We start from the raw sequence: 17536 nt of genomic DNA, 5'->3' as shown, positions 1-17536 counted from the left end.
GGAAATATTTTCTGGTGGAGATCTTTCCCCGGGATATGACTATATGTCTTTGGATTCTTTTCTCAGTGCTTCTCCTATTTTGAAGACTTTCATCTTGCGCGTATGTCACTGTTCTTGTACTATATCTAGAATCTATAGTGAACCGACTAATTAAGTGACATTACTTTTTTTTTCGCAAAAAAAAAGTGACATTACTTTTGATCCTTTGCAGGCGGCCTTGATCAGCGTGGCATGACATCCAATTCAGTTTTTGAGTCTGCCGCACCTTTGAGGCAGATGCCTGAACACAAGCATGACAGCCTCAAGGATGTGAGTATCTTTGGCTTCTCCTCTGCAAAGAACATGGTTGAGCTAACATGCCATATTCTTTAGAGTGCAACTTCGCTGGAACGTTTTACCTTGGACAGGGTATACGACCGTTTGGACAAAGACAATCTTGGTAGGTGTTGTGTCACTTCTGCGCGCAAAACCGGTGCATGCTGTCCACTGACTGATGAGGCGATCTTGGAAGCCGGTAGAGGGCTCATGGCCATCGATGTATACATCATGGGCAGAGTTCCCTCTACCGTCAAGCGAGATGTTCGAAAGCCTTGCAGCCGATGTCATACTTTACAGCCCTAGATGTTCAATACATATAGTATACGATAAGTTTCCTCTACCGACTAACATTCAATTGATGGAGATGTAATGTTTACTAAGTTATTATAAATGTTATGTAATATCTATTTAGGAAGTGAGCCTATCTCAACCGCTCTGGTGAAAGGTTGAAGATGACCCGAACCTGTGTGGTTAGAGTGCATAACCACACCTTATTCTAGAATCTTCTTAACCATTGCATTATCTCAGTTTGCATCTCTATTTTGCGGTGACTAGAACTCAAGGAATCTTCAAATACAATGTTGTCGTACTCTAGTTCACAAATTGCATATTTTTTTATTTTTGGCAAAATAAGATAAAGATAGAAAATGAAAATTTTGCCAGATTTCAGTGAAAAAATGACAGGCTACTTGTTATCTGCACGAGATGAGTTTTCCTAAACTTCCAATGATCCTTACTTCAATTCATAAAATTTCCACCAGCATGTGCTAATTGTCGGGAGGGAACCACGCTTCTCATTTTCTCGATGGGTACAATTTTGCTGATAAAAACAAAGAGATTGAGCTTAATTTTGGTCAAATTTCCAAAGTTCAAGAAAATTTTGCTCAAAACTCAAAATTTCACCTGAAAATTTTCACTCGGTGAAAAACCGAGAATTACATGTAAACCAAGAAAACTGCTCATCTGTTTTTCAGGTGACCACTGGTAATCAAAAGTTCAAAACCATTTGATAATGGAAAAGAAGTCCAACCATGGGGAATTGGGGATGGGAGGAAAGTGACCTCTTGCACTTTTGCACCATTGCATTCCATTAGACATGCGGCCATGCCTCTGCCACAGAAACCAAGTGCCAATTTGTACGGCGGAATGGCTGATGGGGAAATTGGGTCAGTCGCCAGAATGTCTCCATCTGCCACAGAAACCCAAGTGAAATGCCAGCTCTGCCACAATCAAGAAAACAAAATCAAGTCGTTTTTCAGTGGCTCCAACGAGCTTCCAGTTGAGTGGAAGTTCTTCGCCGATTTTCGGTGGGCAAAACACGTTCCCTATCCTTCCAGTTGCTCCGGGCTTTCCGTGTCACTCGCTTGCACGTCGACAATGGCGCCCACGGAGCCCGCCGTGGCAGCTACCGCGCCGGTGAAAACACGGCCGCGCCCGGCGTCGCACTTCGTCCTCGTCCCTTTCGTGGCGCAGGGCCACATCATCCCGCTGGTCGACCTCGCGCGCATCCTCGCGGAGCGCGGCGCGCGCGCGACCGTCGTCACCACGCCGCTCAACGCCGCGCGGCTGCGCGGCGCCGCCGAGCACGCCGCGCGCGCCGGGCTGCCCCTCGAGCTCGTGGAGCTGCCCTTCCCGCCGGCGGGCTCCGGCCTGCCACACGACTGCCAGAACGCCGACATGATCGCCGACAACTACCAGTTCCTGCCTTTCTTCCTCGCGCTGCGCGAGCTCGCCGGCCCGTTCGACGCATACGTGCGCGCGCTGGCGCCGCGCCCGAGCTGCATCATCTCCGACTGGTGCAACCCGTGGACGGCCGGCGTGGCTACGAGCCTCGGCATCCCGCGGCTGTTCTTCCATGGGCCGTCCTGCTTCTTCTCCCTCTGCGAACTCATGGCCGCCAACCATGGACTCTACGAGCGGATAGCCACCGCCGGCGACGAAGACAAGCACGCCGTGCCGGGAGTGCCCGTGCCGGTGACGGTGACGAAAGCTAACGTCCCTGGTTTCTTAATCCATCCATTTCTCGAGGAGCTGCGCGCAGAGGCCATGGAGGCCATGTGCACGGCCGACGGCGTGGTCGTGAACACGTTCTCGGACCTCGAGGGCAAGTTCCTCGCGTGCTACGAGGCGGAGCTGGGCAAGCCGGTGTGGGCGCTCGGTCCGCTCTGCCTCAGCAACCGGGACGCGCAGGCCACGGCGTCGCGCGGCACGATGGCCGCCGCCGCCGCCCAGAAGGCTATCACGGCGTGGCTGGACGAGCAGGCCCCCGGCTCCGTCGTGTACGTCAGCTTCGGCAGCATCGCGCGCAAGCTTCCCAAGCAGCTGTTCGAGGTCGGCCACGGCCTTGAGGACTCCGGCGAGCCGTTCCTCTGGGTGGTGAAGGAGCGCGAGGCGGCGGCGCCGGAGGTGCGGGAGTGGCTGGACGCCCTGGAGGCGCGCACGGCGGGGCGCGGCCTCGTGGTGCGCGGGTGGGCGCCGCAGCTCGCCGTCCTGTCGCACCGCGCCGTCGGCGGCTTCGTCACCCACTGCGGCTGGAACTCGCTCCTCGAGGCAATCGCCCATGGCGTGCCGGTCGTGACGTGGCCGCACTTCTCGGACCAGTTCTTCAATGAGCAGCTGGCCGTGGACGTGCTCGGCGTAGGCGTGCCCATCGGCGTGACGGCGCCCGTGATGATATTCGACGACGAGACCGTGCCGGTGGCGCAGGAGGACGTCGTGCGGGCGGTGGCGGCGCTGATGGGCGGAGGGAAGGAGGCCGACGAGAGGAGGAAGAAGGCCAAGGAATACGGGGAGAAAGCTCGCAAGGCCATGGAGCAAGGAGGGTCCTCGTACGAAAACCTGACACGGTTCGTACACAGCTTCACGCGGAGTGAAGCCAAAGAACACTAGTGGTGTTCCTAGGTGTTTTAAACTTCGGAAACAATTCAACGATTGTGTTGTAAGTTTGTAAAATGTAACACTTTCTATATGGTTCCGTTCCAATTTTTGGACGGGATCACCCCATTCAGTGTTTGGTTGAGGTCGATCCTCATTTTTTTGTTTTGTTGGGAGAATGAAAGGATGGGACGTTAGCAATACTATTTCACTGGTACTATGTGTCGTCCAGGGATCCATTTGTCATAGTCTTTCTTTCTTTTTTGTTTTGCCTTATCATCTTCCTCCAAAGGATCTAGGAGGCCGTTCGCGTGGCCGTTCCTCTCGCCCACGGAGGTGGGGATACATCCCCAGTACCCGTAAGGAAGGACAAAGTCGGACTCCTACTAGGATTCCCCTCTAATTCTACCAGGACTCATCCCATGTAATCCTACAAGGACTCATCCCGTGTAATCCTACTAGGACTCATCCTTGTAATCTGACTAGTACTCTGCCCCCTAGAGTATATAAAGGAGGGTAGGGGTACCTAGCTCGGCAGGTCACACCTCAACACCCAAGCGCAGGGCGCAATATACAAACACCCCCAAACAGGACGTAGGGTATTACGCTACTCCAGCGGCCCGAACCTGTATAAATCTGTGTCTTGTGTCCTCGCTTTTACCTTCAAGTTCCAGGTCCGGTGATCCCCCGCTACACATTCTGCTACCTCGGGTACCCCTTGGTAGACGGCCGATATAAATCACCGATATTGGCGCCCACCGTGGGGCAGATCGTTGAGATCATCGGGCGAGCTTGAAGGATCTCATCTTCAAGCCGGCGTTCGCTTTCAAAGCGGGCGCAACCTTCGTCTTCGACTCCTGACCTTGCATCACCGACGGCACTGGGTCCTTCCAATGTTGAATCATCGACAACCAGGAGAAGAAGTGCCTCAACGGGAACTCTCTTCCACAAGCAGCAGAAAATCTCGTCGAGAAAATCGACAAATTAAACCTCGGATCAAGGTTCGACTGCAAACTCGTACTCCGACGGCGACTTCGGGTTCGACCGCGATTCGAACTCGAACTCCGACGGCGGCTACGGGTCCGACTACAACTCAGAATCCGACGGCGACTCCGGGTCCGACTACAACTCGGAGTCCGACGGCGACTCCGGGTCTGGCTACAACTCCGAGTCCGACGGCGTTCGACCGCAACGCGGAGTCCGACGGTGACTCCAGCTTCAACTCCGACCCGAAGTCCGACAGCGACTCTGAGTTCGACTACAACTCGAAAGTCCGACTACATCGCGAGCCCGCCGACGACTATGGGCGGCTCGCCGATGATTTCTTCGACTATGTCGCGGGCACACCGACGACCACGGTCGGCTTGCCGACGCCTCTGTCGACTACGGGCAGCTCGTCGATGACTTCAACTACGTTGCGAGCTCGCCGACGACTACGGGCTGCTCGGCAACGACTTCGACTACTCTCCTCGACTACTTCGCTTGGCAACACACTAACGACTACTTCATCATGACGCTCGCCGACGACTTCTCCGAGTACGTCGCGGCGCTCACCGACTACTACGGGCAGCTCGCTGCCGACTACTCCGACCACATCGCGACGCTCGCTGACGACTACTTATACTACTCGTCTCGACTACAAGGCTAGTCGATGGTGGACTACTCTAACTCCTCATCTCGACTAAAAAATTAGTCAGGGCAAACTTCGCATCATCGACAGCTAGTCAGAATCATCTCCGACTAGTCGACTTCGTCAAACAACCGTTACGGCTTCATCAACGACCGTCACGGCTTCGTCAACAATATCCACGAATCAAGCTAAGTCACTTTTCTAAATTATTTTCCGGCTTATTTCCGGTTTGCGCGCAACACACGCTCTACTCGCCGGAAACTCTTGCGCACAACGCGCGCTCTACTCGCCGGAGAGCAGCAAAGTCTTGCGCAATCACGCAGTCTCTTTCTTGTCGCAGCAGCGCGACTACTCTCACTTTTGTCTTCTCTTAAGGTCACTACTCTTCTCGAGCAGAACACGCCTTAACTCATGAAAGCCTCAGGCGCATCTCTCACGCCTAAGCCCATACGCGTATACGAGACAAAGGTCTCACACATGCAGTGGCAACGGCTACCCAGAGACTGAGAGTCTAAGCGTAACAGGCTAACTACTCGGGAAGAGTATGACTGAAATAAGAGCTTGACTCGCAATCGTGCAGTCTCTTTCTTGTCGCAGCAGCGACTACTCTCACTTTTGTCTTCTCTTAAGGTCACTACTCTTCTCGAGCAGAACACGCCTTAACTCGTGAAAAGCCTCAGGCGCATATATCACGCCTAAGCCCATACGCGTATACGAGACAAAGATCTCACACACGCAGTGGCAACGGCTACCCAGAGACTGAGAGCCTAATCGTAACAGGCTAACTACTCGGGAAGAATATGACCGAAATAAGATCATGGCACAACTTCATATTGATCACTGAATAAATTTTAGCAGTTTCAAAATCCTACAAAAATGCTACATAATGTATGCATCTTTTCTTTTAGATCGAGCTTCAGTGACGCTAAGCATGCCTCCAACGGCACATGCTAGTTCCCGAACTCGAGGGCTAAGCACCAATCAGTACTCGGAATATCTCCAGTGGCTTAGCTAGCTCCCAGGCTCGGGAGCTGGACGCCGCAAAACCACTCGACGTGACTCCAACGACTTACCTGGTGCACAAGCTCAGGGGCTGGATGCCGCAAGACTACTCGAATGATGACCTGAGTGAAGATTCAAGACCCTCGGGTTGATTATTCAATCAATCCAAGGCTCGGGGGCTGATAAGCTACACCCAAGACTTTTTTCAAGTTGAAAGAAGAAGATTCAAGATTTTGACCCTCAGCCTAATTCTACGATTCAACCTAAGGCTCGGGGGCTACTCCATATGGAGCACGACTTTCGCCACCCTCCATACATGAAGACTACAATATCATGTTGATCAAGACTTTGAGCACACCATAGCCTCATGGCAGCTTTGAGAAGCATTGAAAGATTCAGCCTGACAAAGTACTCGAAGAGCACCAAGACTACTCGGCGAATATCTCAAGACTACTCGAAGACTGCTGCATTCGACTATGAAGCGTTCGGGGGCTTGTCGGGGATACATCCCCAGTACCCGCAAGGAAGGACAAAGTCGGACTCCTACTAGGATTCCTCTGTAATCCTACTAGGACTCATCCCATGTAATCCTACAAGGACTCATCCCGTGTAATCCTACTAGGACTCATCCTTGTAATCCGACTAGTACTCTGCCCCCTGGAGTATATAAAGGAGGGTAGGGGTACCTAGCTCGGCAGGTCACACCTCAACACCCAAGTGCAGGGCGCAATATACAAACACCCCCAAATAGGACGTAGGGTATTACGCTACTCCGGTGGCCCGAACCTGTATAAATCTGTGTCTTGTGTCCTTGCTTTTACCTTCAAGTTACAGGTCCGACGATCCCCCGCTACACATTCTGCTACCTCGGGTACCCCTTGGTAGACGGCCGGTATAAATCACCGACAACGGAGGACCTCGTGCCACCGCCCTCCGGAGGAGCCCATGTCGACCGCCCGCCGGAGGAGCCCCACGCCACCGGATCCCTGCCGGTCTTGAGCACCCTGTCATCACCGGAGGACCACGTGCCGCCGCTCGTCGGAGGAGCTCGCCAGAGGAGCTCGAGCGCGTGCCGCCGGAGAACCTCATGTCGCCGCCACCCGTGGCTCCTTTGTCCACGCCACCATCTGTGTCTCGCCTGGCACCGTCGCTCGTCGCCTCCTCAGTCGCCGTCACAAGCAAGCTCCTCTTCTCCTCCTCCCCCTCCTCCAGCTCGAGCTTGCGTGCGCCAGAGGAGCACGTCAGGGGTTGTCAGGGATAGATCTCCAGTACCCGCAAGGAAGGAAGAAGGTGGAGTCCTACTAGGATTCCTCTGTAATTCTACTAGGACTCATACCTTATAATTCTACTAGTACTCCTCCTTGTAACCGACTAGTAATCCCGCCCCTGGAGTATATAAAGGAGGGCAGGGGTATCTAAATCGGAAGCTCAGACTAACAGAGGCCAAGATCTCATATAACCATAACAGAGGACCAAATCCTCAACACCAAACAACATCCAAGCGCAGGGCGCAATATACAACACCCTAAACATGATGTAGGGTATTACGCTACTCTGGCGGTCCGAACCTATATAAATCCATATCTTGTGTTCTCGCTTTTACTTTCGAGTTCCAGGTCCAACGATTCCCCACCCACCAATCTACTACCTCGGGATACCTCTTGGTAGGTTGCCGGGTATAAAACATCGACATCGGGCACGTCAGGTAGGTGTGATCATCGAGAACATCGGGCGAGCTTGAAGGACCTCATCATCAAGATCAATCTACTCCACAAGAAGCAAGTCGCCGAGTTGGAGTTCCGAGCAGACAAATCTACGCTGAGACAAAAATCGATGCGCTCCACGCTCCAATCGAAGACCAAGTCAGTTTCCGCCGTATGCTGCTGCATACAGCTCGTCAATCAAGGCAGATGCACGCGCGGATTGAAAAGATGTACGCGAGCACTACTACCCCGACGTCCGGCCGCAATCAAGTTGCCAACGACTATTTCAACTACTCTTCTCGACTAGAAAATTAGTTGAGGACAGTCGACTACACTTCTCGACTAGAAAACTAGCCGAGGATAGTCGACTACTCATCTCGACTAGAAAACTAGTCGAGGACGACTACTTCGACTACTCGTCTCAACTAGAAAATTAGTCGGGGGCAGACTTCACACCGTTGACAACTAGTCCGAATCGATCCCAACTGGTCAGCTTCATCAACAATCGATACGGCTTCATCGACAATCATCCATGAATCAAGCTAAGTCACTTTTCTAATTAGTTTTCGACTTGTTTTCCGCATGCAGGGCAATGCGCCAACTACTTATTGGTGTACGCCTCTCAACAGGAATTACCCTCTAGAGCTACACTTTGCCAATTATTCCTGGAGCATGTTGACCGACAGCCATGGACTTGGTATACCAAATTATGGAGGCTATCATCACGGATTTGGTGCGCTGAGTTCCGGAAGCTCCGCCACAGGCTTGGTACATCGAATTAGGAGGCTCTGCCACGAAATTTGGTGCACTGAGTGTTGGAGGCCGGCTACACCCTAAGGAGGTACAAATCCTATGCACGACAATACGCGCTCTTCTCACCAAAAGGCAAAAAAGTCTCAACGACTACTTTAAGCGCAATCGCGCTCTCTTTTTGTCGCAATGCTGACTACTTATTTTAAATGTCTTCTCTTAGCGATCGCCAATATCCTTGAGCAGAACATACCTTAATTCGTGATAGCCTTGGATCTTCTGTCATGCCTAAACGTTAGGACGCGAGACAAATATATCCGTAGCAGCAGTGCCAATACGCGTACACGAGACAAAGATCTCACACGCAGTGGTGATGGCTAAATAAGGATTGAGAGACTAAACGTAATAGGCTAACTACTCGAGAGAAATATAGTCGAAACAAGAGCATGACATACAATATTTGCATTACATTCATTACTGAATAAATTTCAGTAGTTTCAATAGTCTACAATATGCTACATAATGTATGCATTTTTTTTCAAGTCAATCTTTGGCGACGACTCTCCAGGACGCTCAGCGTACCTCCAATGACTTCGCTAGCTCCCAGGTTCGAGGGCTAAGCATTAATTACTACTCGGAACATCTCCAATGACTCAGCTAGCTCCCAGGCTCAGGGCAAGCACCGATTACTACTCGGAATACCTCTAGTAGCTCAGCTAGCTTCCAAACTCGGGGGCTAAGTGTCAATAACTACTCGACGTGGCTCCTACGGCTCACCTGGCGCATAAGCTCGGGGGCTGGGTGCTGCAAAACTACTTGGATGATGACTGGTGTGAAGACTAAAGCTCGGTAGACTCTTGAATTGATTATTTAATCATTTCAAGGCTCAAGAGCTGATAAGCTACACCCAATAGTTGATTTTTTTCAAGACGAAGAAAAAAGATTTAAGATTTTATTGACTCTCAGCCTGATTCTTCAATGTAACCTAAGGCTAGAGGACTACTCCATATGGAGTGCAACTTCCGCCACCCTCTATATCACATTCCAAAGATGAAGATTACAAAATTAAGATGATCAAGGGCTTAAGCACACCATAGCCTCATGGCATTTTTGAGAAACTTTGAAGATTCAGCCAGACAAAATACTCGAACAACACCAAAACTACTCAACGAGGATATGAAAAGTACTTGAATGCTGCTGCATTCGACTATAAAGTGCTCGGGGGCTTATCGGGGATAGATTCTCAGTACCCGCAAGGAAGGAAGAAGATGGACTCTTAATAGAATTCCTCTGTAAGCCTACTAGACTCATACCTTGTAATCCTACTAGGACTACTCCTTATAACCGACTAGTAATCCCACCCCCTGGAGTATATAAAGGAGGGCAGGGGTACCTAGATCAGCAGCTCAGACCAACAAAGGCTAAAACCTCATAGAACCACAACAGAGGACCAAAATCCTCAACACCAAACAACACCCAAGCGCAGGGCGCAATATACAACACCCCAAACAGGATGTAGGATATTACGCTACTTTGGCGGCTCGAACCCGTATAAATTCGTATCTTGTGTCTTCGCTTTTACCTTTGAGTTCCAGGTCCGACGATTCCCCACCAACCAATCTATTACCTCGGGATACCCCTCGGTAGGTTACCGGGTATAAAACACCGACAGGGGTAGCGGCCGTGGAGCCCGAGCTCGCGCCCGCCAGCCTCCCTAAGCTAGCGTCTTGGGATGGAGCAACACAGCGTTGAAAAGGGATGCCCCATCAGCTCGATTTCGACGGACGGGATCATCCCACGTAATCGAGGTATATTCCTTGGTTGGGATGGTTCTATCCCTCGTATCTCAGTACCAAATGTGGGATCATCATGTTCCATCCCATTTCGTCCCACGAACTAAACACATGCTAAGTTGGTCGGCAATCATGTAGTTCTACAAATTGTTAATCTTACAGTAGCTCCTAGATTTTTGTTATGTATAGTAGTATCTTGGTGCATTTTGTTAGGGTTGATGCAGATCTTCATCTTTGGTTAAAGAATGTTTATAGTGATATTTGGATACAACGATAATACTTTGCAAATGTGCATGTAAAATAGGGATATTAATTGTTTGGTCACGTGGATTCTGTTGCGAGCTTGCAACGCAGGATGATTAACACCGTAAGAAAAGTTATACAAGAAATATAGATGGAATTACAGTTGGCCATGAAGTTAACAGATGGATGGAAAGATTGGAACAAAATAAAGTAGAATAAGGAGTATTCATCCGTTATTGCAAAAGTTATGAATATTTTTCAAATAATTGTACAATTCTTATGATAACTAAATAGGCTAATATGATTTTTGTTGCCCATAGAAACTCAATGTATCTTCAAGTATAGTATTGTCACTTTGCGACACGTACAAGTTGTACATTTGTTTTTGTCATTTCTTCAATTGAAAAGACAGTAGCGCTTTGCCAAAGAGGGATAAAGACGAAAAAACAAAAAAAATGCTAGATTTCCATGAAAAATGACAAGCTACTTGCTATCGGACAATTGTCCTACAAAAAGGACATCTATCGAGATATGATTTGCACAATACTACTGGAGTACCGCATGTGTTTCCCCTGTTACTTCCTATGCTTGTTACTTCCATTCAGAACATTTTCACCAGTAGGCACGAACGAACAGTCAGTAAACCAGGTTTCTCGGATTTCTTGCTAGGTACAACTTTACGAATATTCTAGTAAAAATAAAGGGCTCGAGATCAAACCTTCACTTCTTTCAAATTTTAAAGAAGGTTTCGCTCCAAAAATACTTGAAAGTTTTCACTCGGTGTTCACCGAGAAATCCAGGTAAAAACCAAGACAACTGGTCATTTGTTTTTAGTTGACCACCGGTAATTAAATCCCTCCGTTTTAAATGGCAGGTCGTTTTAGTTTTTCCAGGTTCATAAATATTATTATGCATCTAGACATACATTATATCTAAGTGCATAGCAAAAACTATGCAACAAAAAATCAAAACAACCTACAATTTAGAACGGAAGGAGTAGAAAAGAAGACCGACATGGGGATGGAAGTGTCTTTTCTGCTTGCACTTTGCACCACTGCATTCCTGTGCTGAGAAGCATAACAACATAAACCAAGCCTACCTGTACGGAGGAATGGTTGATGATAGGATATGTTGCATGAATGCCTCCGCCACATAAACCCAAGGGAAATCTAGCTCCACCACAAGCGAGAAAACAAAACCAATCATTTTTCAGTGGCCTGAACAAGCAATTTACAGTTGAGATATTTCGCTGTTGGGCAAAATAAATTCTTTCCACGGACGGGAGTGGAGCGGACGGGGGCGAAGAAGCAAATTGACGAATAAAAACATGCGCATGAAAACAGATGTTGGCCGAATTCCTATGGGGTAGTGGGCCTTGGGCCAAAATTACAGGGTAGTAGGCCTTGGGTCAAAATTGCACAGTCACAAAAGTTCTATAGGAAATATAGATGGAATTGACAATTGGCCACGAAGTTAACAGACAGATGAAAAGATTGGAAGAACAGAAAGTAGAGTAAGTAATATTCATCCATTATTGCAAAAGTTATGAATATTTTACAAATAATTATACAATTTATATGATAACTAAGTAAGCTAATATAATTTTTCTTGTCCGTAGGCATTCAATGTATCTTCAAATACAGTGTTGTCGCTACACGTACAAATTGTGCATTTATTTGTTTTTGTCATTTCTTCAATTGAAAAGATGGTAGAGCTTTGGCAAATAGCTAGGGACAAATATGAAAATTCAAAATATTTCTAGATTTCAATATCAGGCAATTTTCCTATAAAAAGGACATCTATGGATTTGCCCAACACTACAGCAGTACCAACACGTGCGGTCCCTGTTCCTTCCCATGCTTCTTACTTCAATTTTGAACATTAACACCGGTAGGCGCTAACACTCAACAAACCAGGTCTATTGGGTTTCTCGCTAGGTACAAGTTTACAGATATTCTAGTAAAAATAAAGAGCTCGAGATCAAATCGGTTCTTCTTTAAACATTTTAAGAAGGTTTTACTCCAAAATTCAAATTTTAACTAGAATATTTGCACTCGGGGAAAGAAATCCAATTAAAACCAAAGAAAACTGGTCATTTGTTTTTCATGTGACCGTCGGTAATTAAAACCTTTGGCTATGCATTCATGTTCTGAGAAGCATAACCACACAAACCATGTGCCACTTGCATGGAGCAATGGTCTTTCTGAGGGGGAGATATTCTTTGCCGCGTGCTCGAGTGGCCAGGCCAGCATTCTCCATCCATCATTCATTCCAGTTGCTCCCGGTTTCGGATGCCACTCGCTTGTAGGGTTTAGGGCACCCACGGAGCACGCCTTCTCAACAGCAATGGCAGCGGGATCGCCGCCGCCGCCGCCGCCGCCGCACTTCGTCCTCGTCCCTCTCGTGGCGCAGGGCCACATCATCCCGCTGGTCGACCTGGCGCGCCTCCTCGCCGCGCGCGGCGCGCGCGCGACCGTCGTCACCACGCCGCTCAACGTCGACCGGCTTCGCGGCGTCGCGGAGCAGGCCGCGCGCGCCGGGTTGCCCCTCGAGTTCGTGGGGCTGCCCTTCCCGCCGGCGGGCTCCGGCCTGCCACAAGACTGCCAGAACGCCGACATGGTCGCCGACAACAGCCAGTTCCTCCCTTTCTTCTTCGCGCTGCGCGAGCTCGCCGGCCCCTTCGACGCCTACGTGCGGTCGCTGGCGCCGCGCCCGAGCTGCATCATCTCCGACTGGTGTAGCCCGTGGACGGCCGGTGTGGCCAGCAGCCTCGGCATCCCGCGGCTGTTCTTCCACGGGCCGTCGTGCTTCTTCGCGCTCTGCGAAATCATGGCCGTCGATCACGGGCTGCTCGAGCTGATCGCCGCCGCCGGCGACGACGAGCGGCATCTCGTGCCGGGGATGCCGGTGCCCGTCACGGTCACGAAGGCCACACCACCTGGTCTGTTTTGCTACCCCGGGACCGAGTTGCTGCGCCGTGAGGCCATGGAGGCCATGCGCACGGCCGACGGCGCGGTCCTGAACACGTTCTCGGACCTCGAGGCCCAGTTTCTCGAGGGCTACGAGGCGGCGCTGGGAAAGCCGGTGTGGGCGCTCGGCCCGCTGAGCCTCTGCAACCGGGACGAGGACTCCACAACGTCGCGCGGCAAGACGGCCGTCGATGGCAAGCAGGCGATCATGGCGTGGCTGGACGAGCAGGCTCCCGGCTCCGTCGTGTACGTCAGCTTCGGCAGCGTCGCGCGGAAGCTACCCAAGCAGCTGTTCGAGATCGGCCATGGCCTCGAGGACTCCGGCAGGTCGTTCCTCTGGGTGGTGAAGGAGCGCGAGGCGGCGGCGCCGGAGGTGCGGGAGTGGCTGGACGCCCTGGAGGCGCGCACGGCGGGGCGCGGCCTCGTGGTGCGCGGGTGGGCGCCGCAGCTCGCCGTCCTGTCGCACCGCGCCGTCGGCGGCTTCGTCACCCACTGCGGCTGGAACTCGGTGCTCGAGTCCATCGCGCACGGCGTGCCGGTGGTGACGTGGCCGCACTTCTCGGACCAGTTCCTGAACGAGCGGCTGGTGGTGGACGTGCTCGGCGTGGGCGTGCCGGTCGGCGTGGCGTCGCCGGTGATGATATTCGACGACGAGAGCGCGCCGGTGGCGCGGGGGGACATCGCGCGGGCGATGTCGGCGCTGATGGGCGGAGGGGCGGAGGCCGACGAGAGGAGGAAGGCCAAGGAGTACGGGGAGAAAGCTCGAAGGGCCATGGAGGAAGGAGGGTCCTCGTACGAGACCCTTACACGGCTGATACAAAGCTTCACGCGGAGTGAAGACAAAGAACACTAGGAGTGAATGAGTGATCGTTGTGGTGTGTTCCTACTTTTCGTGAAATCCTTCGGCTTTGCCTCACGACGTGTTGAACTGTTGATGTGACATTCTCATACATGTTCTATTGTTTTCAGTTTAATGCCCAGTCTCGGAAATCATTTTTTTTGTGCGTGAGCATTTTTTTCAGTTTTTTGGGCAAATTTGAGGCAAGGTACTTGGCGCCTGCGTCGTACCCGTCCTTTCTTTCTTGGGCGCTGCCCTAACAAACCAATGATACTCTGGATATACCATCGTCAATCTACACGAAAAATACGGATCTGCTCCATCATCTATCACTTTGGGCGCACCGGCGCGGAGCACGACGCGATGTGGGCGTGCCGGTCGTTTCTGAGCCGGCCTCGCACCCTCCTCAACTCCATCCGCCGCCGTGTCACCGTCACCGAGCCGCCGGTGGTTGTTCTGGCCGCCGCTTCACGGGGGCTCGTCTCGGATAGGAGCGATGGAGATCGGCCGGACGACCCCAAGGACGATAAGGCCGCGGCCACCAGCGCGACATGCAACGCCGGAGAACCCGAGACACCGGGCACGAGCCGGAAGGCGCCGGCGCTGGCCGATCGCTGCAAAGGGCACCGTGCGGCAAGCCTGACGGACACGGGGGAGAAGAAGCATCTGTACCTCGTCTTGGACGACGCTAAGTACGGGTTCGGCATCCACAAGCTGGACATAGACAACAACGCTGCCGCCGCCGGCGGCCCGGACGTTGACGTCCCCGACGACAGCGTGAAGTTCGAGGCTCTCCCGTGCCTCCCCAAGCCACCGATGACGCGGATATAGTGCAAGTGGGTAAGCAACTTCTCCGTCCTGGGCAGCAACGTCGTCGGCATGGGACCCGGGTTCAGGGACACGTACGACAGCCGCACCGACGGCGACACCCTGACTTTCGACACCAAGACGGCGGAGCTCGCCCTACATCCCGACCTCCCCGTCGGCCTGCACCAGAACTGCGTTCGGCTCGCCGTGGCCGTCGGGAACATGCTGTACGTGGTCGAGGACGGCACGCAGTACCACGGCGCCGACTACGACGACGAGTTCTGCTGGGGAGGCCTGCACTGCCTCAAGCTGGAAGACGACACCGACACAGCTACTACAGACGGCTGCCCAGAGGACGAGGAGAAGCCAAGCCGATCGGCAGCCGATGACCAGTGGTATTGGCACCCGACCAACGCCTGCTTCTACACCTCGACGCGGTGGTTCTGGAGCAGCGACCCCCGCATGCTCCCGCTGTCGCCGGCGGGCATCACGGCGCACGCGGTGCACCCGTCGGGGCGCGCCTTCTTCGTGTCCGTCCACTGCTACCATGTCGAAGACCACCGCGGCCGGGGCACCTTCTCCTACGACACCGAGCGCGGGCAGTGGCGGCGCCACGGCGACTGGGAGCTGCCGTTCGTCGGCAAAGCGCACTACCACCGCGGGCTCCGAGCATGGGTCGGACTCCACAAACATGGCAGCGCGTACAAAGGGTTCAAGCCCGACGGGTACCTCTGCGCCTGCAAGGTTCCCCGTCTCTACGGGGTGATCGCGCCGGAGTGGAAGCTCGGCAAGGAGAGGCTGTTCTGCCTCGAGGACCCGCAGCGGCACGTCGAGGCCAAGCTCGTCGACATGGGCGGCGGCGGAGGCACGTTCTGCCTCGTCGAGATCATGACGGCACCGGGAGTGGTGGACAGGAAGGGACGATGCATCGCTGACGACGGTGAGAAATGCGTGCTCCGCCTGACCACGTTTCGTGTCGAGTTCGACGACGATAGGGAGCTCATCACCACCGATCGCCGATCGGCTGGCACGTTCAAGCTGTCCAAATATCATGATTTTTCCCGTATTTTTTCTGATTATTGGCAAGCATTCTGGGCGTAACCATAGTCCGAGAGCATGTGGCACACAAGGTTGGCTTGGGCAATTTCTTTATGGTTCATGCAATTTGGTGTCTGATCTAATACTAGCTTATAGTTCTAAGAAGTTCTTTCTATCCCTCTGGAATGTTAGCCGGGATGCGACCTCCATGTTGATTTGAGGGAGCACGGTGTAGGTAGCTAGCCACACTCCTCACTTTTGAAAAAAAAAATACACTTTGTTCAGTGTCACAATTTGTGAAAAAAAAGGACATACATGTAGATCATGGACCGCCACGTTTGTTTCCATGGATGGAAATAGTTAAACCGTATGTGACCAAAAAAAGGGTGATGCTGTTCATCACGTGCCTGATTTTTTCGTCCCAATCCGGTGATGGCTAAATGACACATAGTACACGTAGATCAAGGACCACCACATATGTTTCGATGGATGGAAATAGTTAAACCATATGTGACCTAAGCAAAATTGGTGCTATTCATCACGCGCCTGATCTTTTCGTCCCAATCCAGTGACGGAGCACAGCTATTGATCTCCGGTCTGACGATTCCATGTCCTCTTTCTCTGTAGAAGTGCTTCACGGGCCTCATCTGTTAGAATGAGTCAAGTTGTAACAAGATCAAACTCTGGTTGTATTGATTGTGGTTCGGTTGTATCAGAGATAGACTAGAGATGGACTTTATTTGTAATCTACAATCCGAACCACGTACAATAACAACCTTCCTGTAATATCTCTTAGCAATTGCTCATATATAAACACGCACCCGTGGTAGGTCAAGATAGACAACCACATTTTCCTCAAATCTTACATGGTAATCAAAGCATCCTCTTCCACAAATATCCAACAACCTCCTCAAACTCGCCCATGGCGTCTTCATCATCTGCGCCAGCGCAATTAGGGGTTGTATCAAAGATGTCCTCCTCAGCTTACTTCACTAAGATGTGTTCTATCAAAGATGAATTGGCCATGGTTGGTAAGATTATAGATGATGATGAGATGATCCAGTTTATTTTAAATGCTCTTGACTTTGATTATAGCCCCTTTGTATCATCGATGCTTTGTTCGTGTTAGATCGATCTCCTTGGGTGAAATATACTCTCAGCTTTTGTCATATGACCAACGCATGGAGATGTATCAAGAAGAGGGGCAATTTCAGTCATCTGCTAACATGGCCGGGAGAGGCCGTGGCTATGGTGGCCGTGGCCGAGGAAGCAACAAAGGCAGCCGTGGCTGTAGTGATGGTGGCAGAGGTGTACCGAACCGTGGCAACAATAGCAACAATTCTAGGTCCAACAACATACCCAAGCAAGGCAGATGCAATGGCAAGGTGGTTTGTCAGATCTGCAAGAAAGTGGGACATGAAGCCCCAAGGTGTTGATATAGGTATGACGAGGAAGAAGAGCAACAAAACTACAAGACAACAGGGGTGGCTTCTACTGGCTACAAGTATGGTACAAATTTTTACATTGATAGAGGTGCTTCTGATCACATTACTGAAGCTCTTGACAAGCTG

At 51.5% G+C, this 17536-nt stretch overlaps 2 protein-coding genes across 2 annotated transcripts; both read left to right on the top strand.

Annotated features, from left to right (window-relative positions):
- The first annotated feature begins 1195 nt into the window (after window positions 1-1195).
- LOC101753962 (UDP-glycosyltransferase 73C1) lies at window positions 1196-3419 on the top strand. The gene has a single exon (XM_004951449.3). It carries the CDS (start codon window positions 1423-1425, stop codon window positions 3205-3207), a length of 1785 nt encoding a protein of 594 aa, XP_004951506.1. The 5' UTR covers window positions 1196-1422; the 3' UTR covers window positions 3208-3419.
- Window positions 3420-12416: 8997 nt separating this feature from the next.
- On the top strand, window positions 12417-14282 carry LOC101753540 (UDP-glycosyltransferase 73E1). The gene has a single exon (XM_004951448.4). It carries the CDS (start codon window positions 12450-12452, stop codon window positions 14133-14135), a length of 1686 nt encoding a protein of 561 aa, XP_004951505.3. The 5' UTR covers window positions 12417-12449; the 3' UTR covers window positions 14136-14282.
- The last annotated feature ends 3254 nt before the right edge of the window (window positions 14283-17536 follow it).

This window comes from Setaria italica, chromosome I, assembly GCF_000263155.2.
Source record: "Setaria italica strain Yugu1 chromosome I, Setaria_italica_v2.0, whole genome shotgun sequence".
Classification (NCBI taxonomy): domain Eukaryota; kingdom Viridiplantae; phylum Streptophyta; class Magnoliopsida; order Poales; family Poaceae; genus Setaria; species Setaria italica.
The sequence above is the reverse complement of the archived record's forward strand: the minus strand, read 5'-3'. Positions and strand labels throughout refer to the sequence as shown.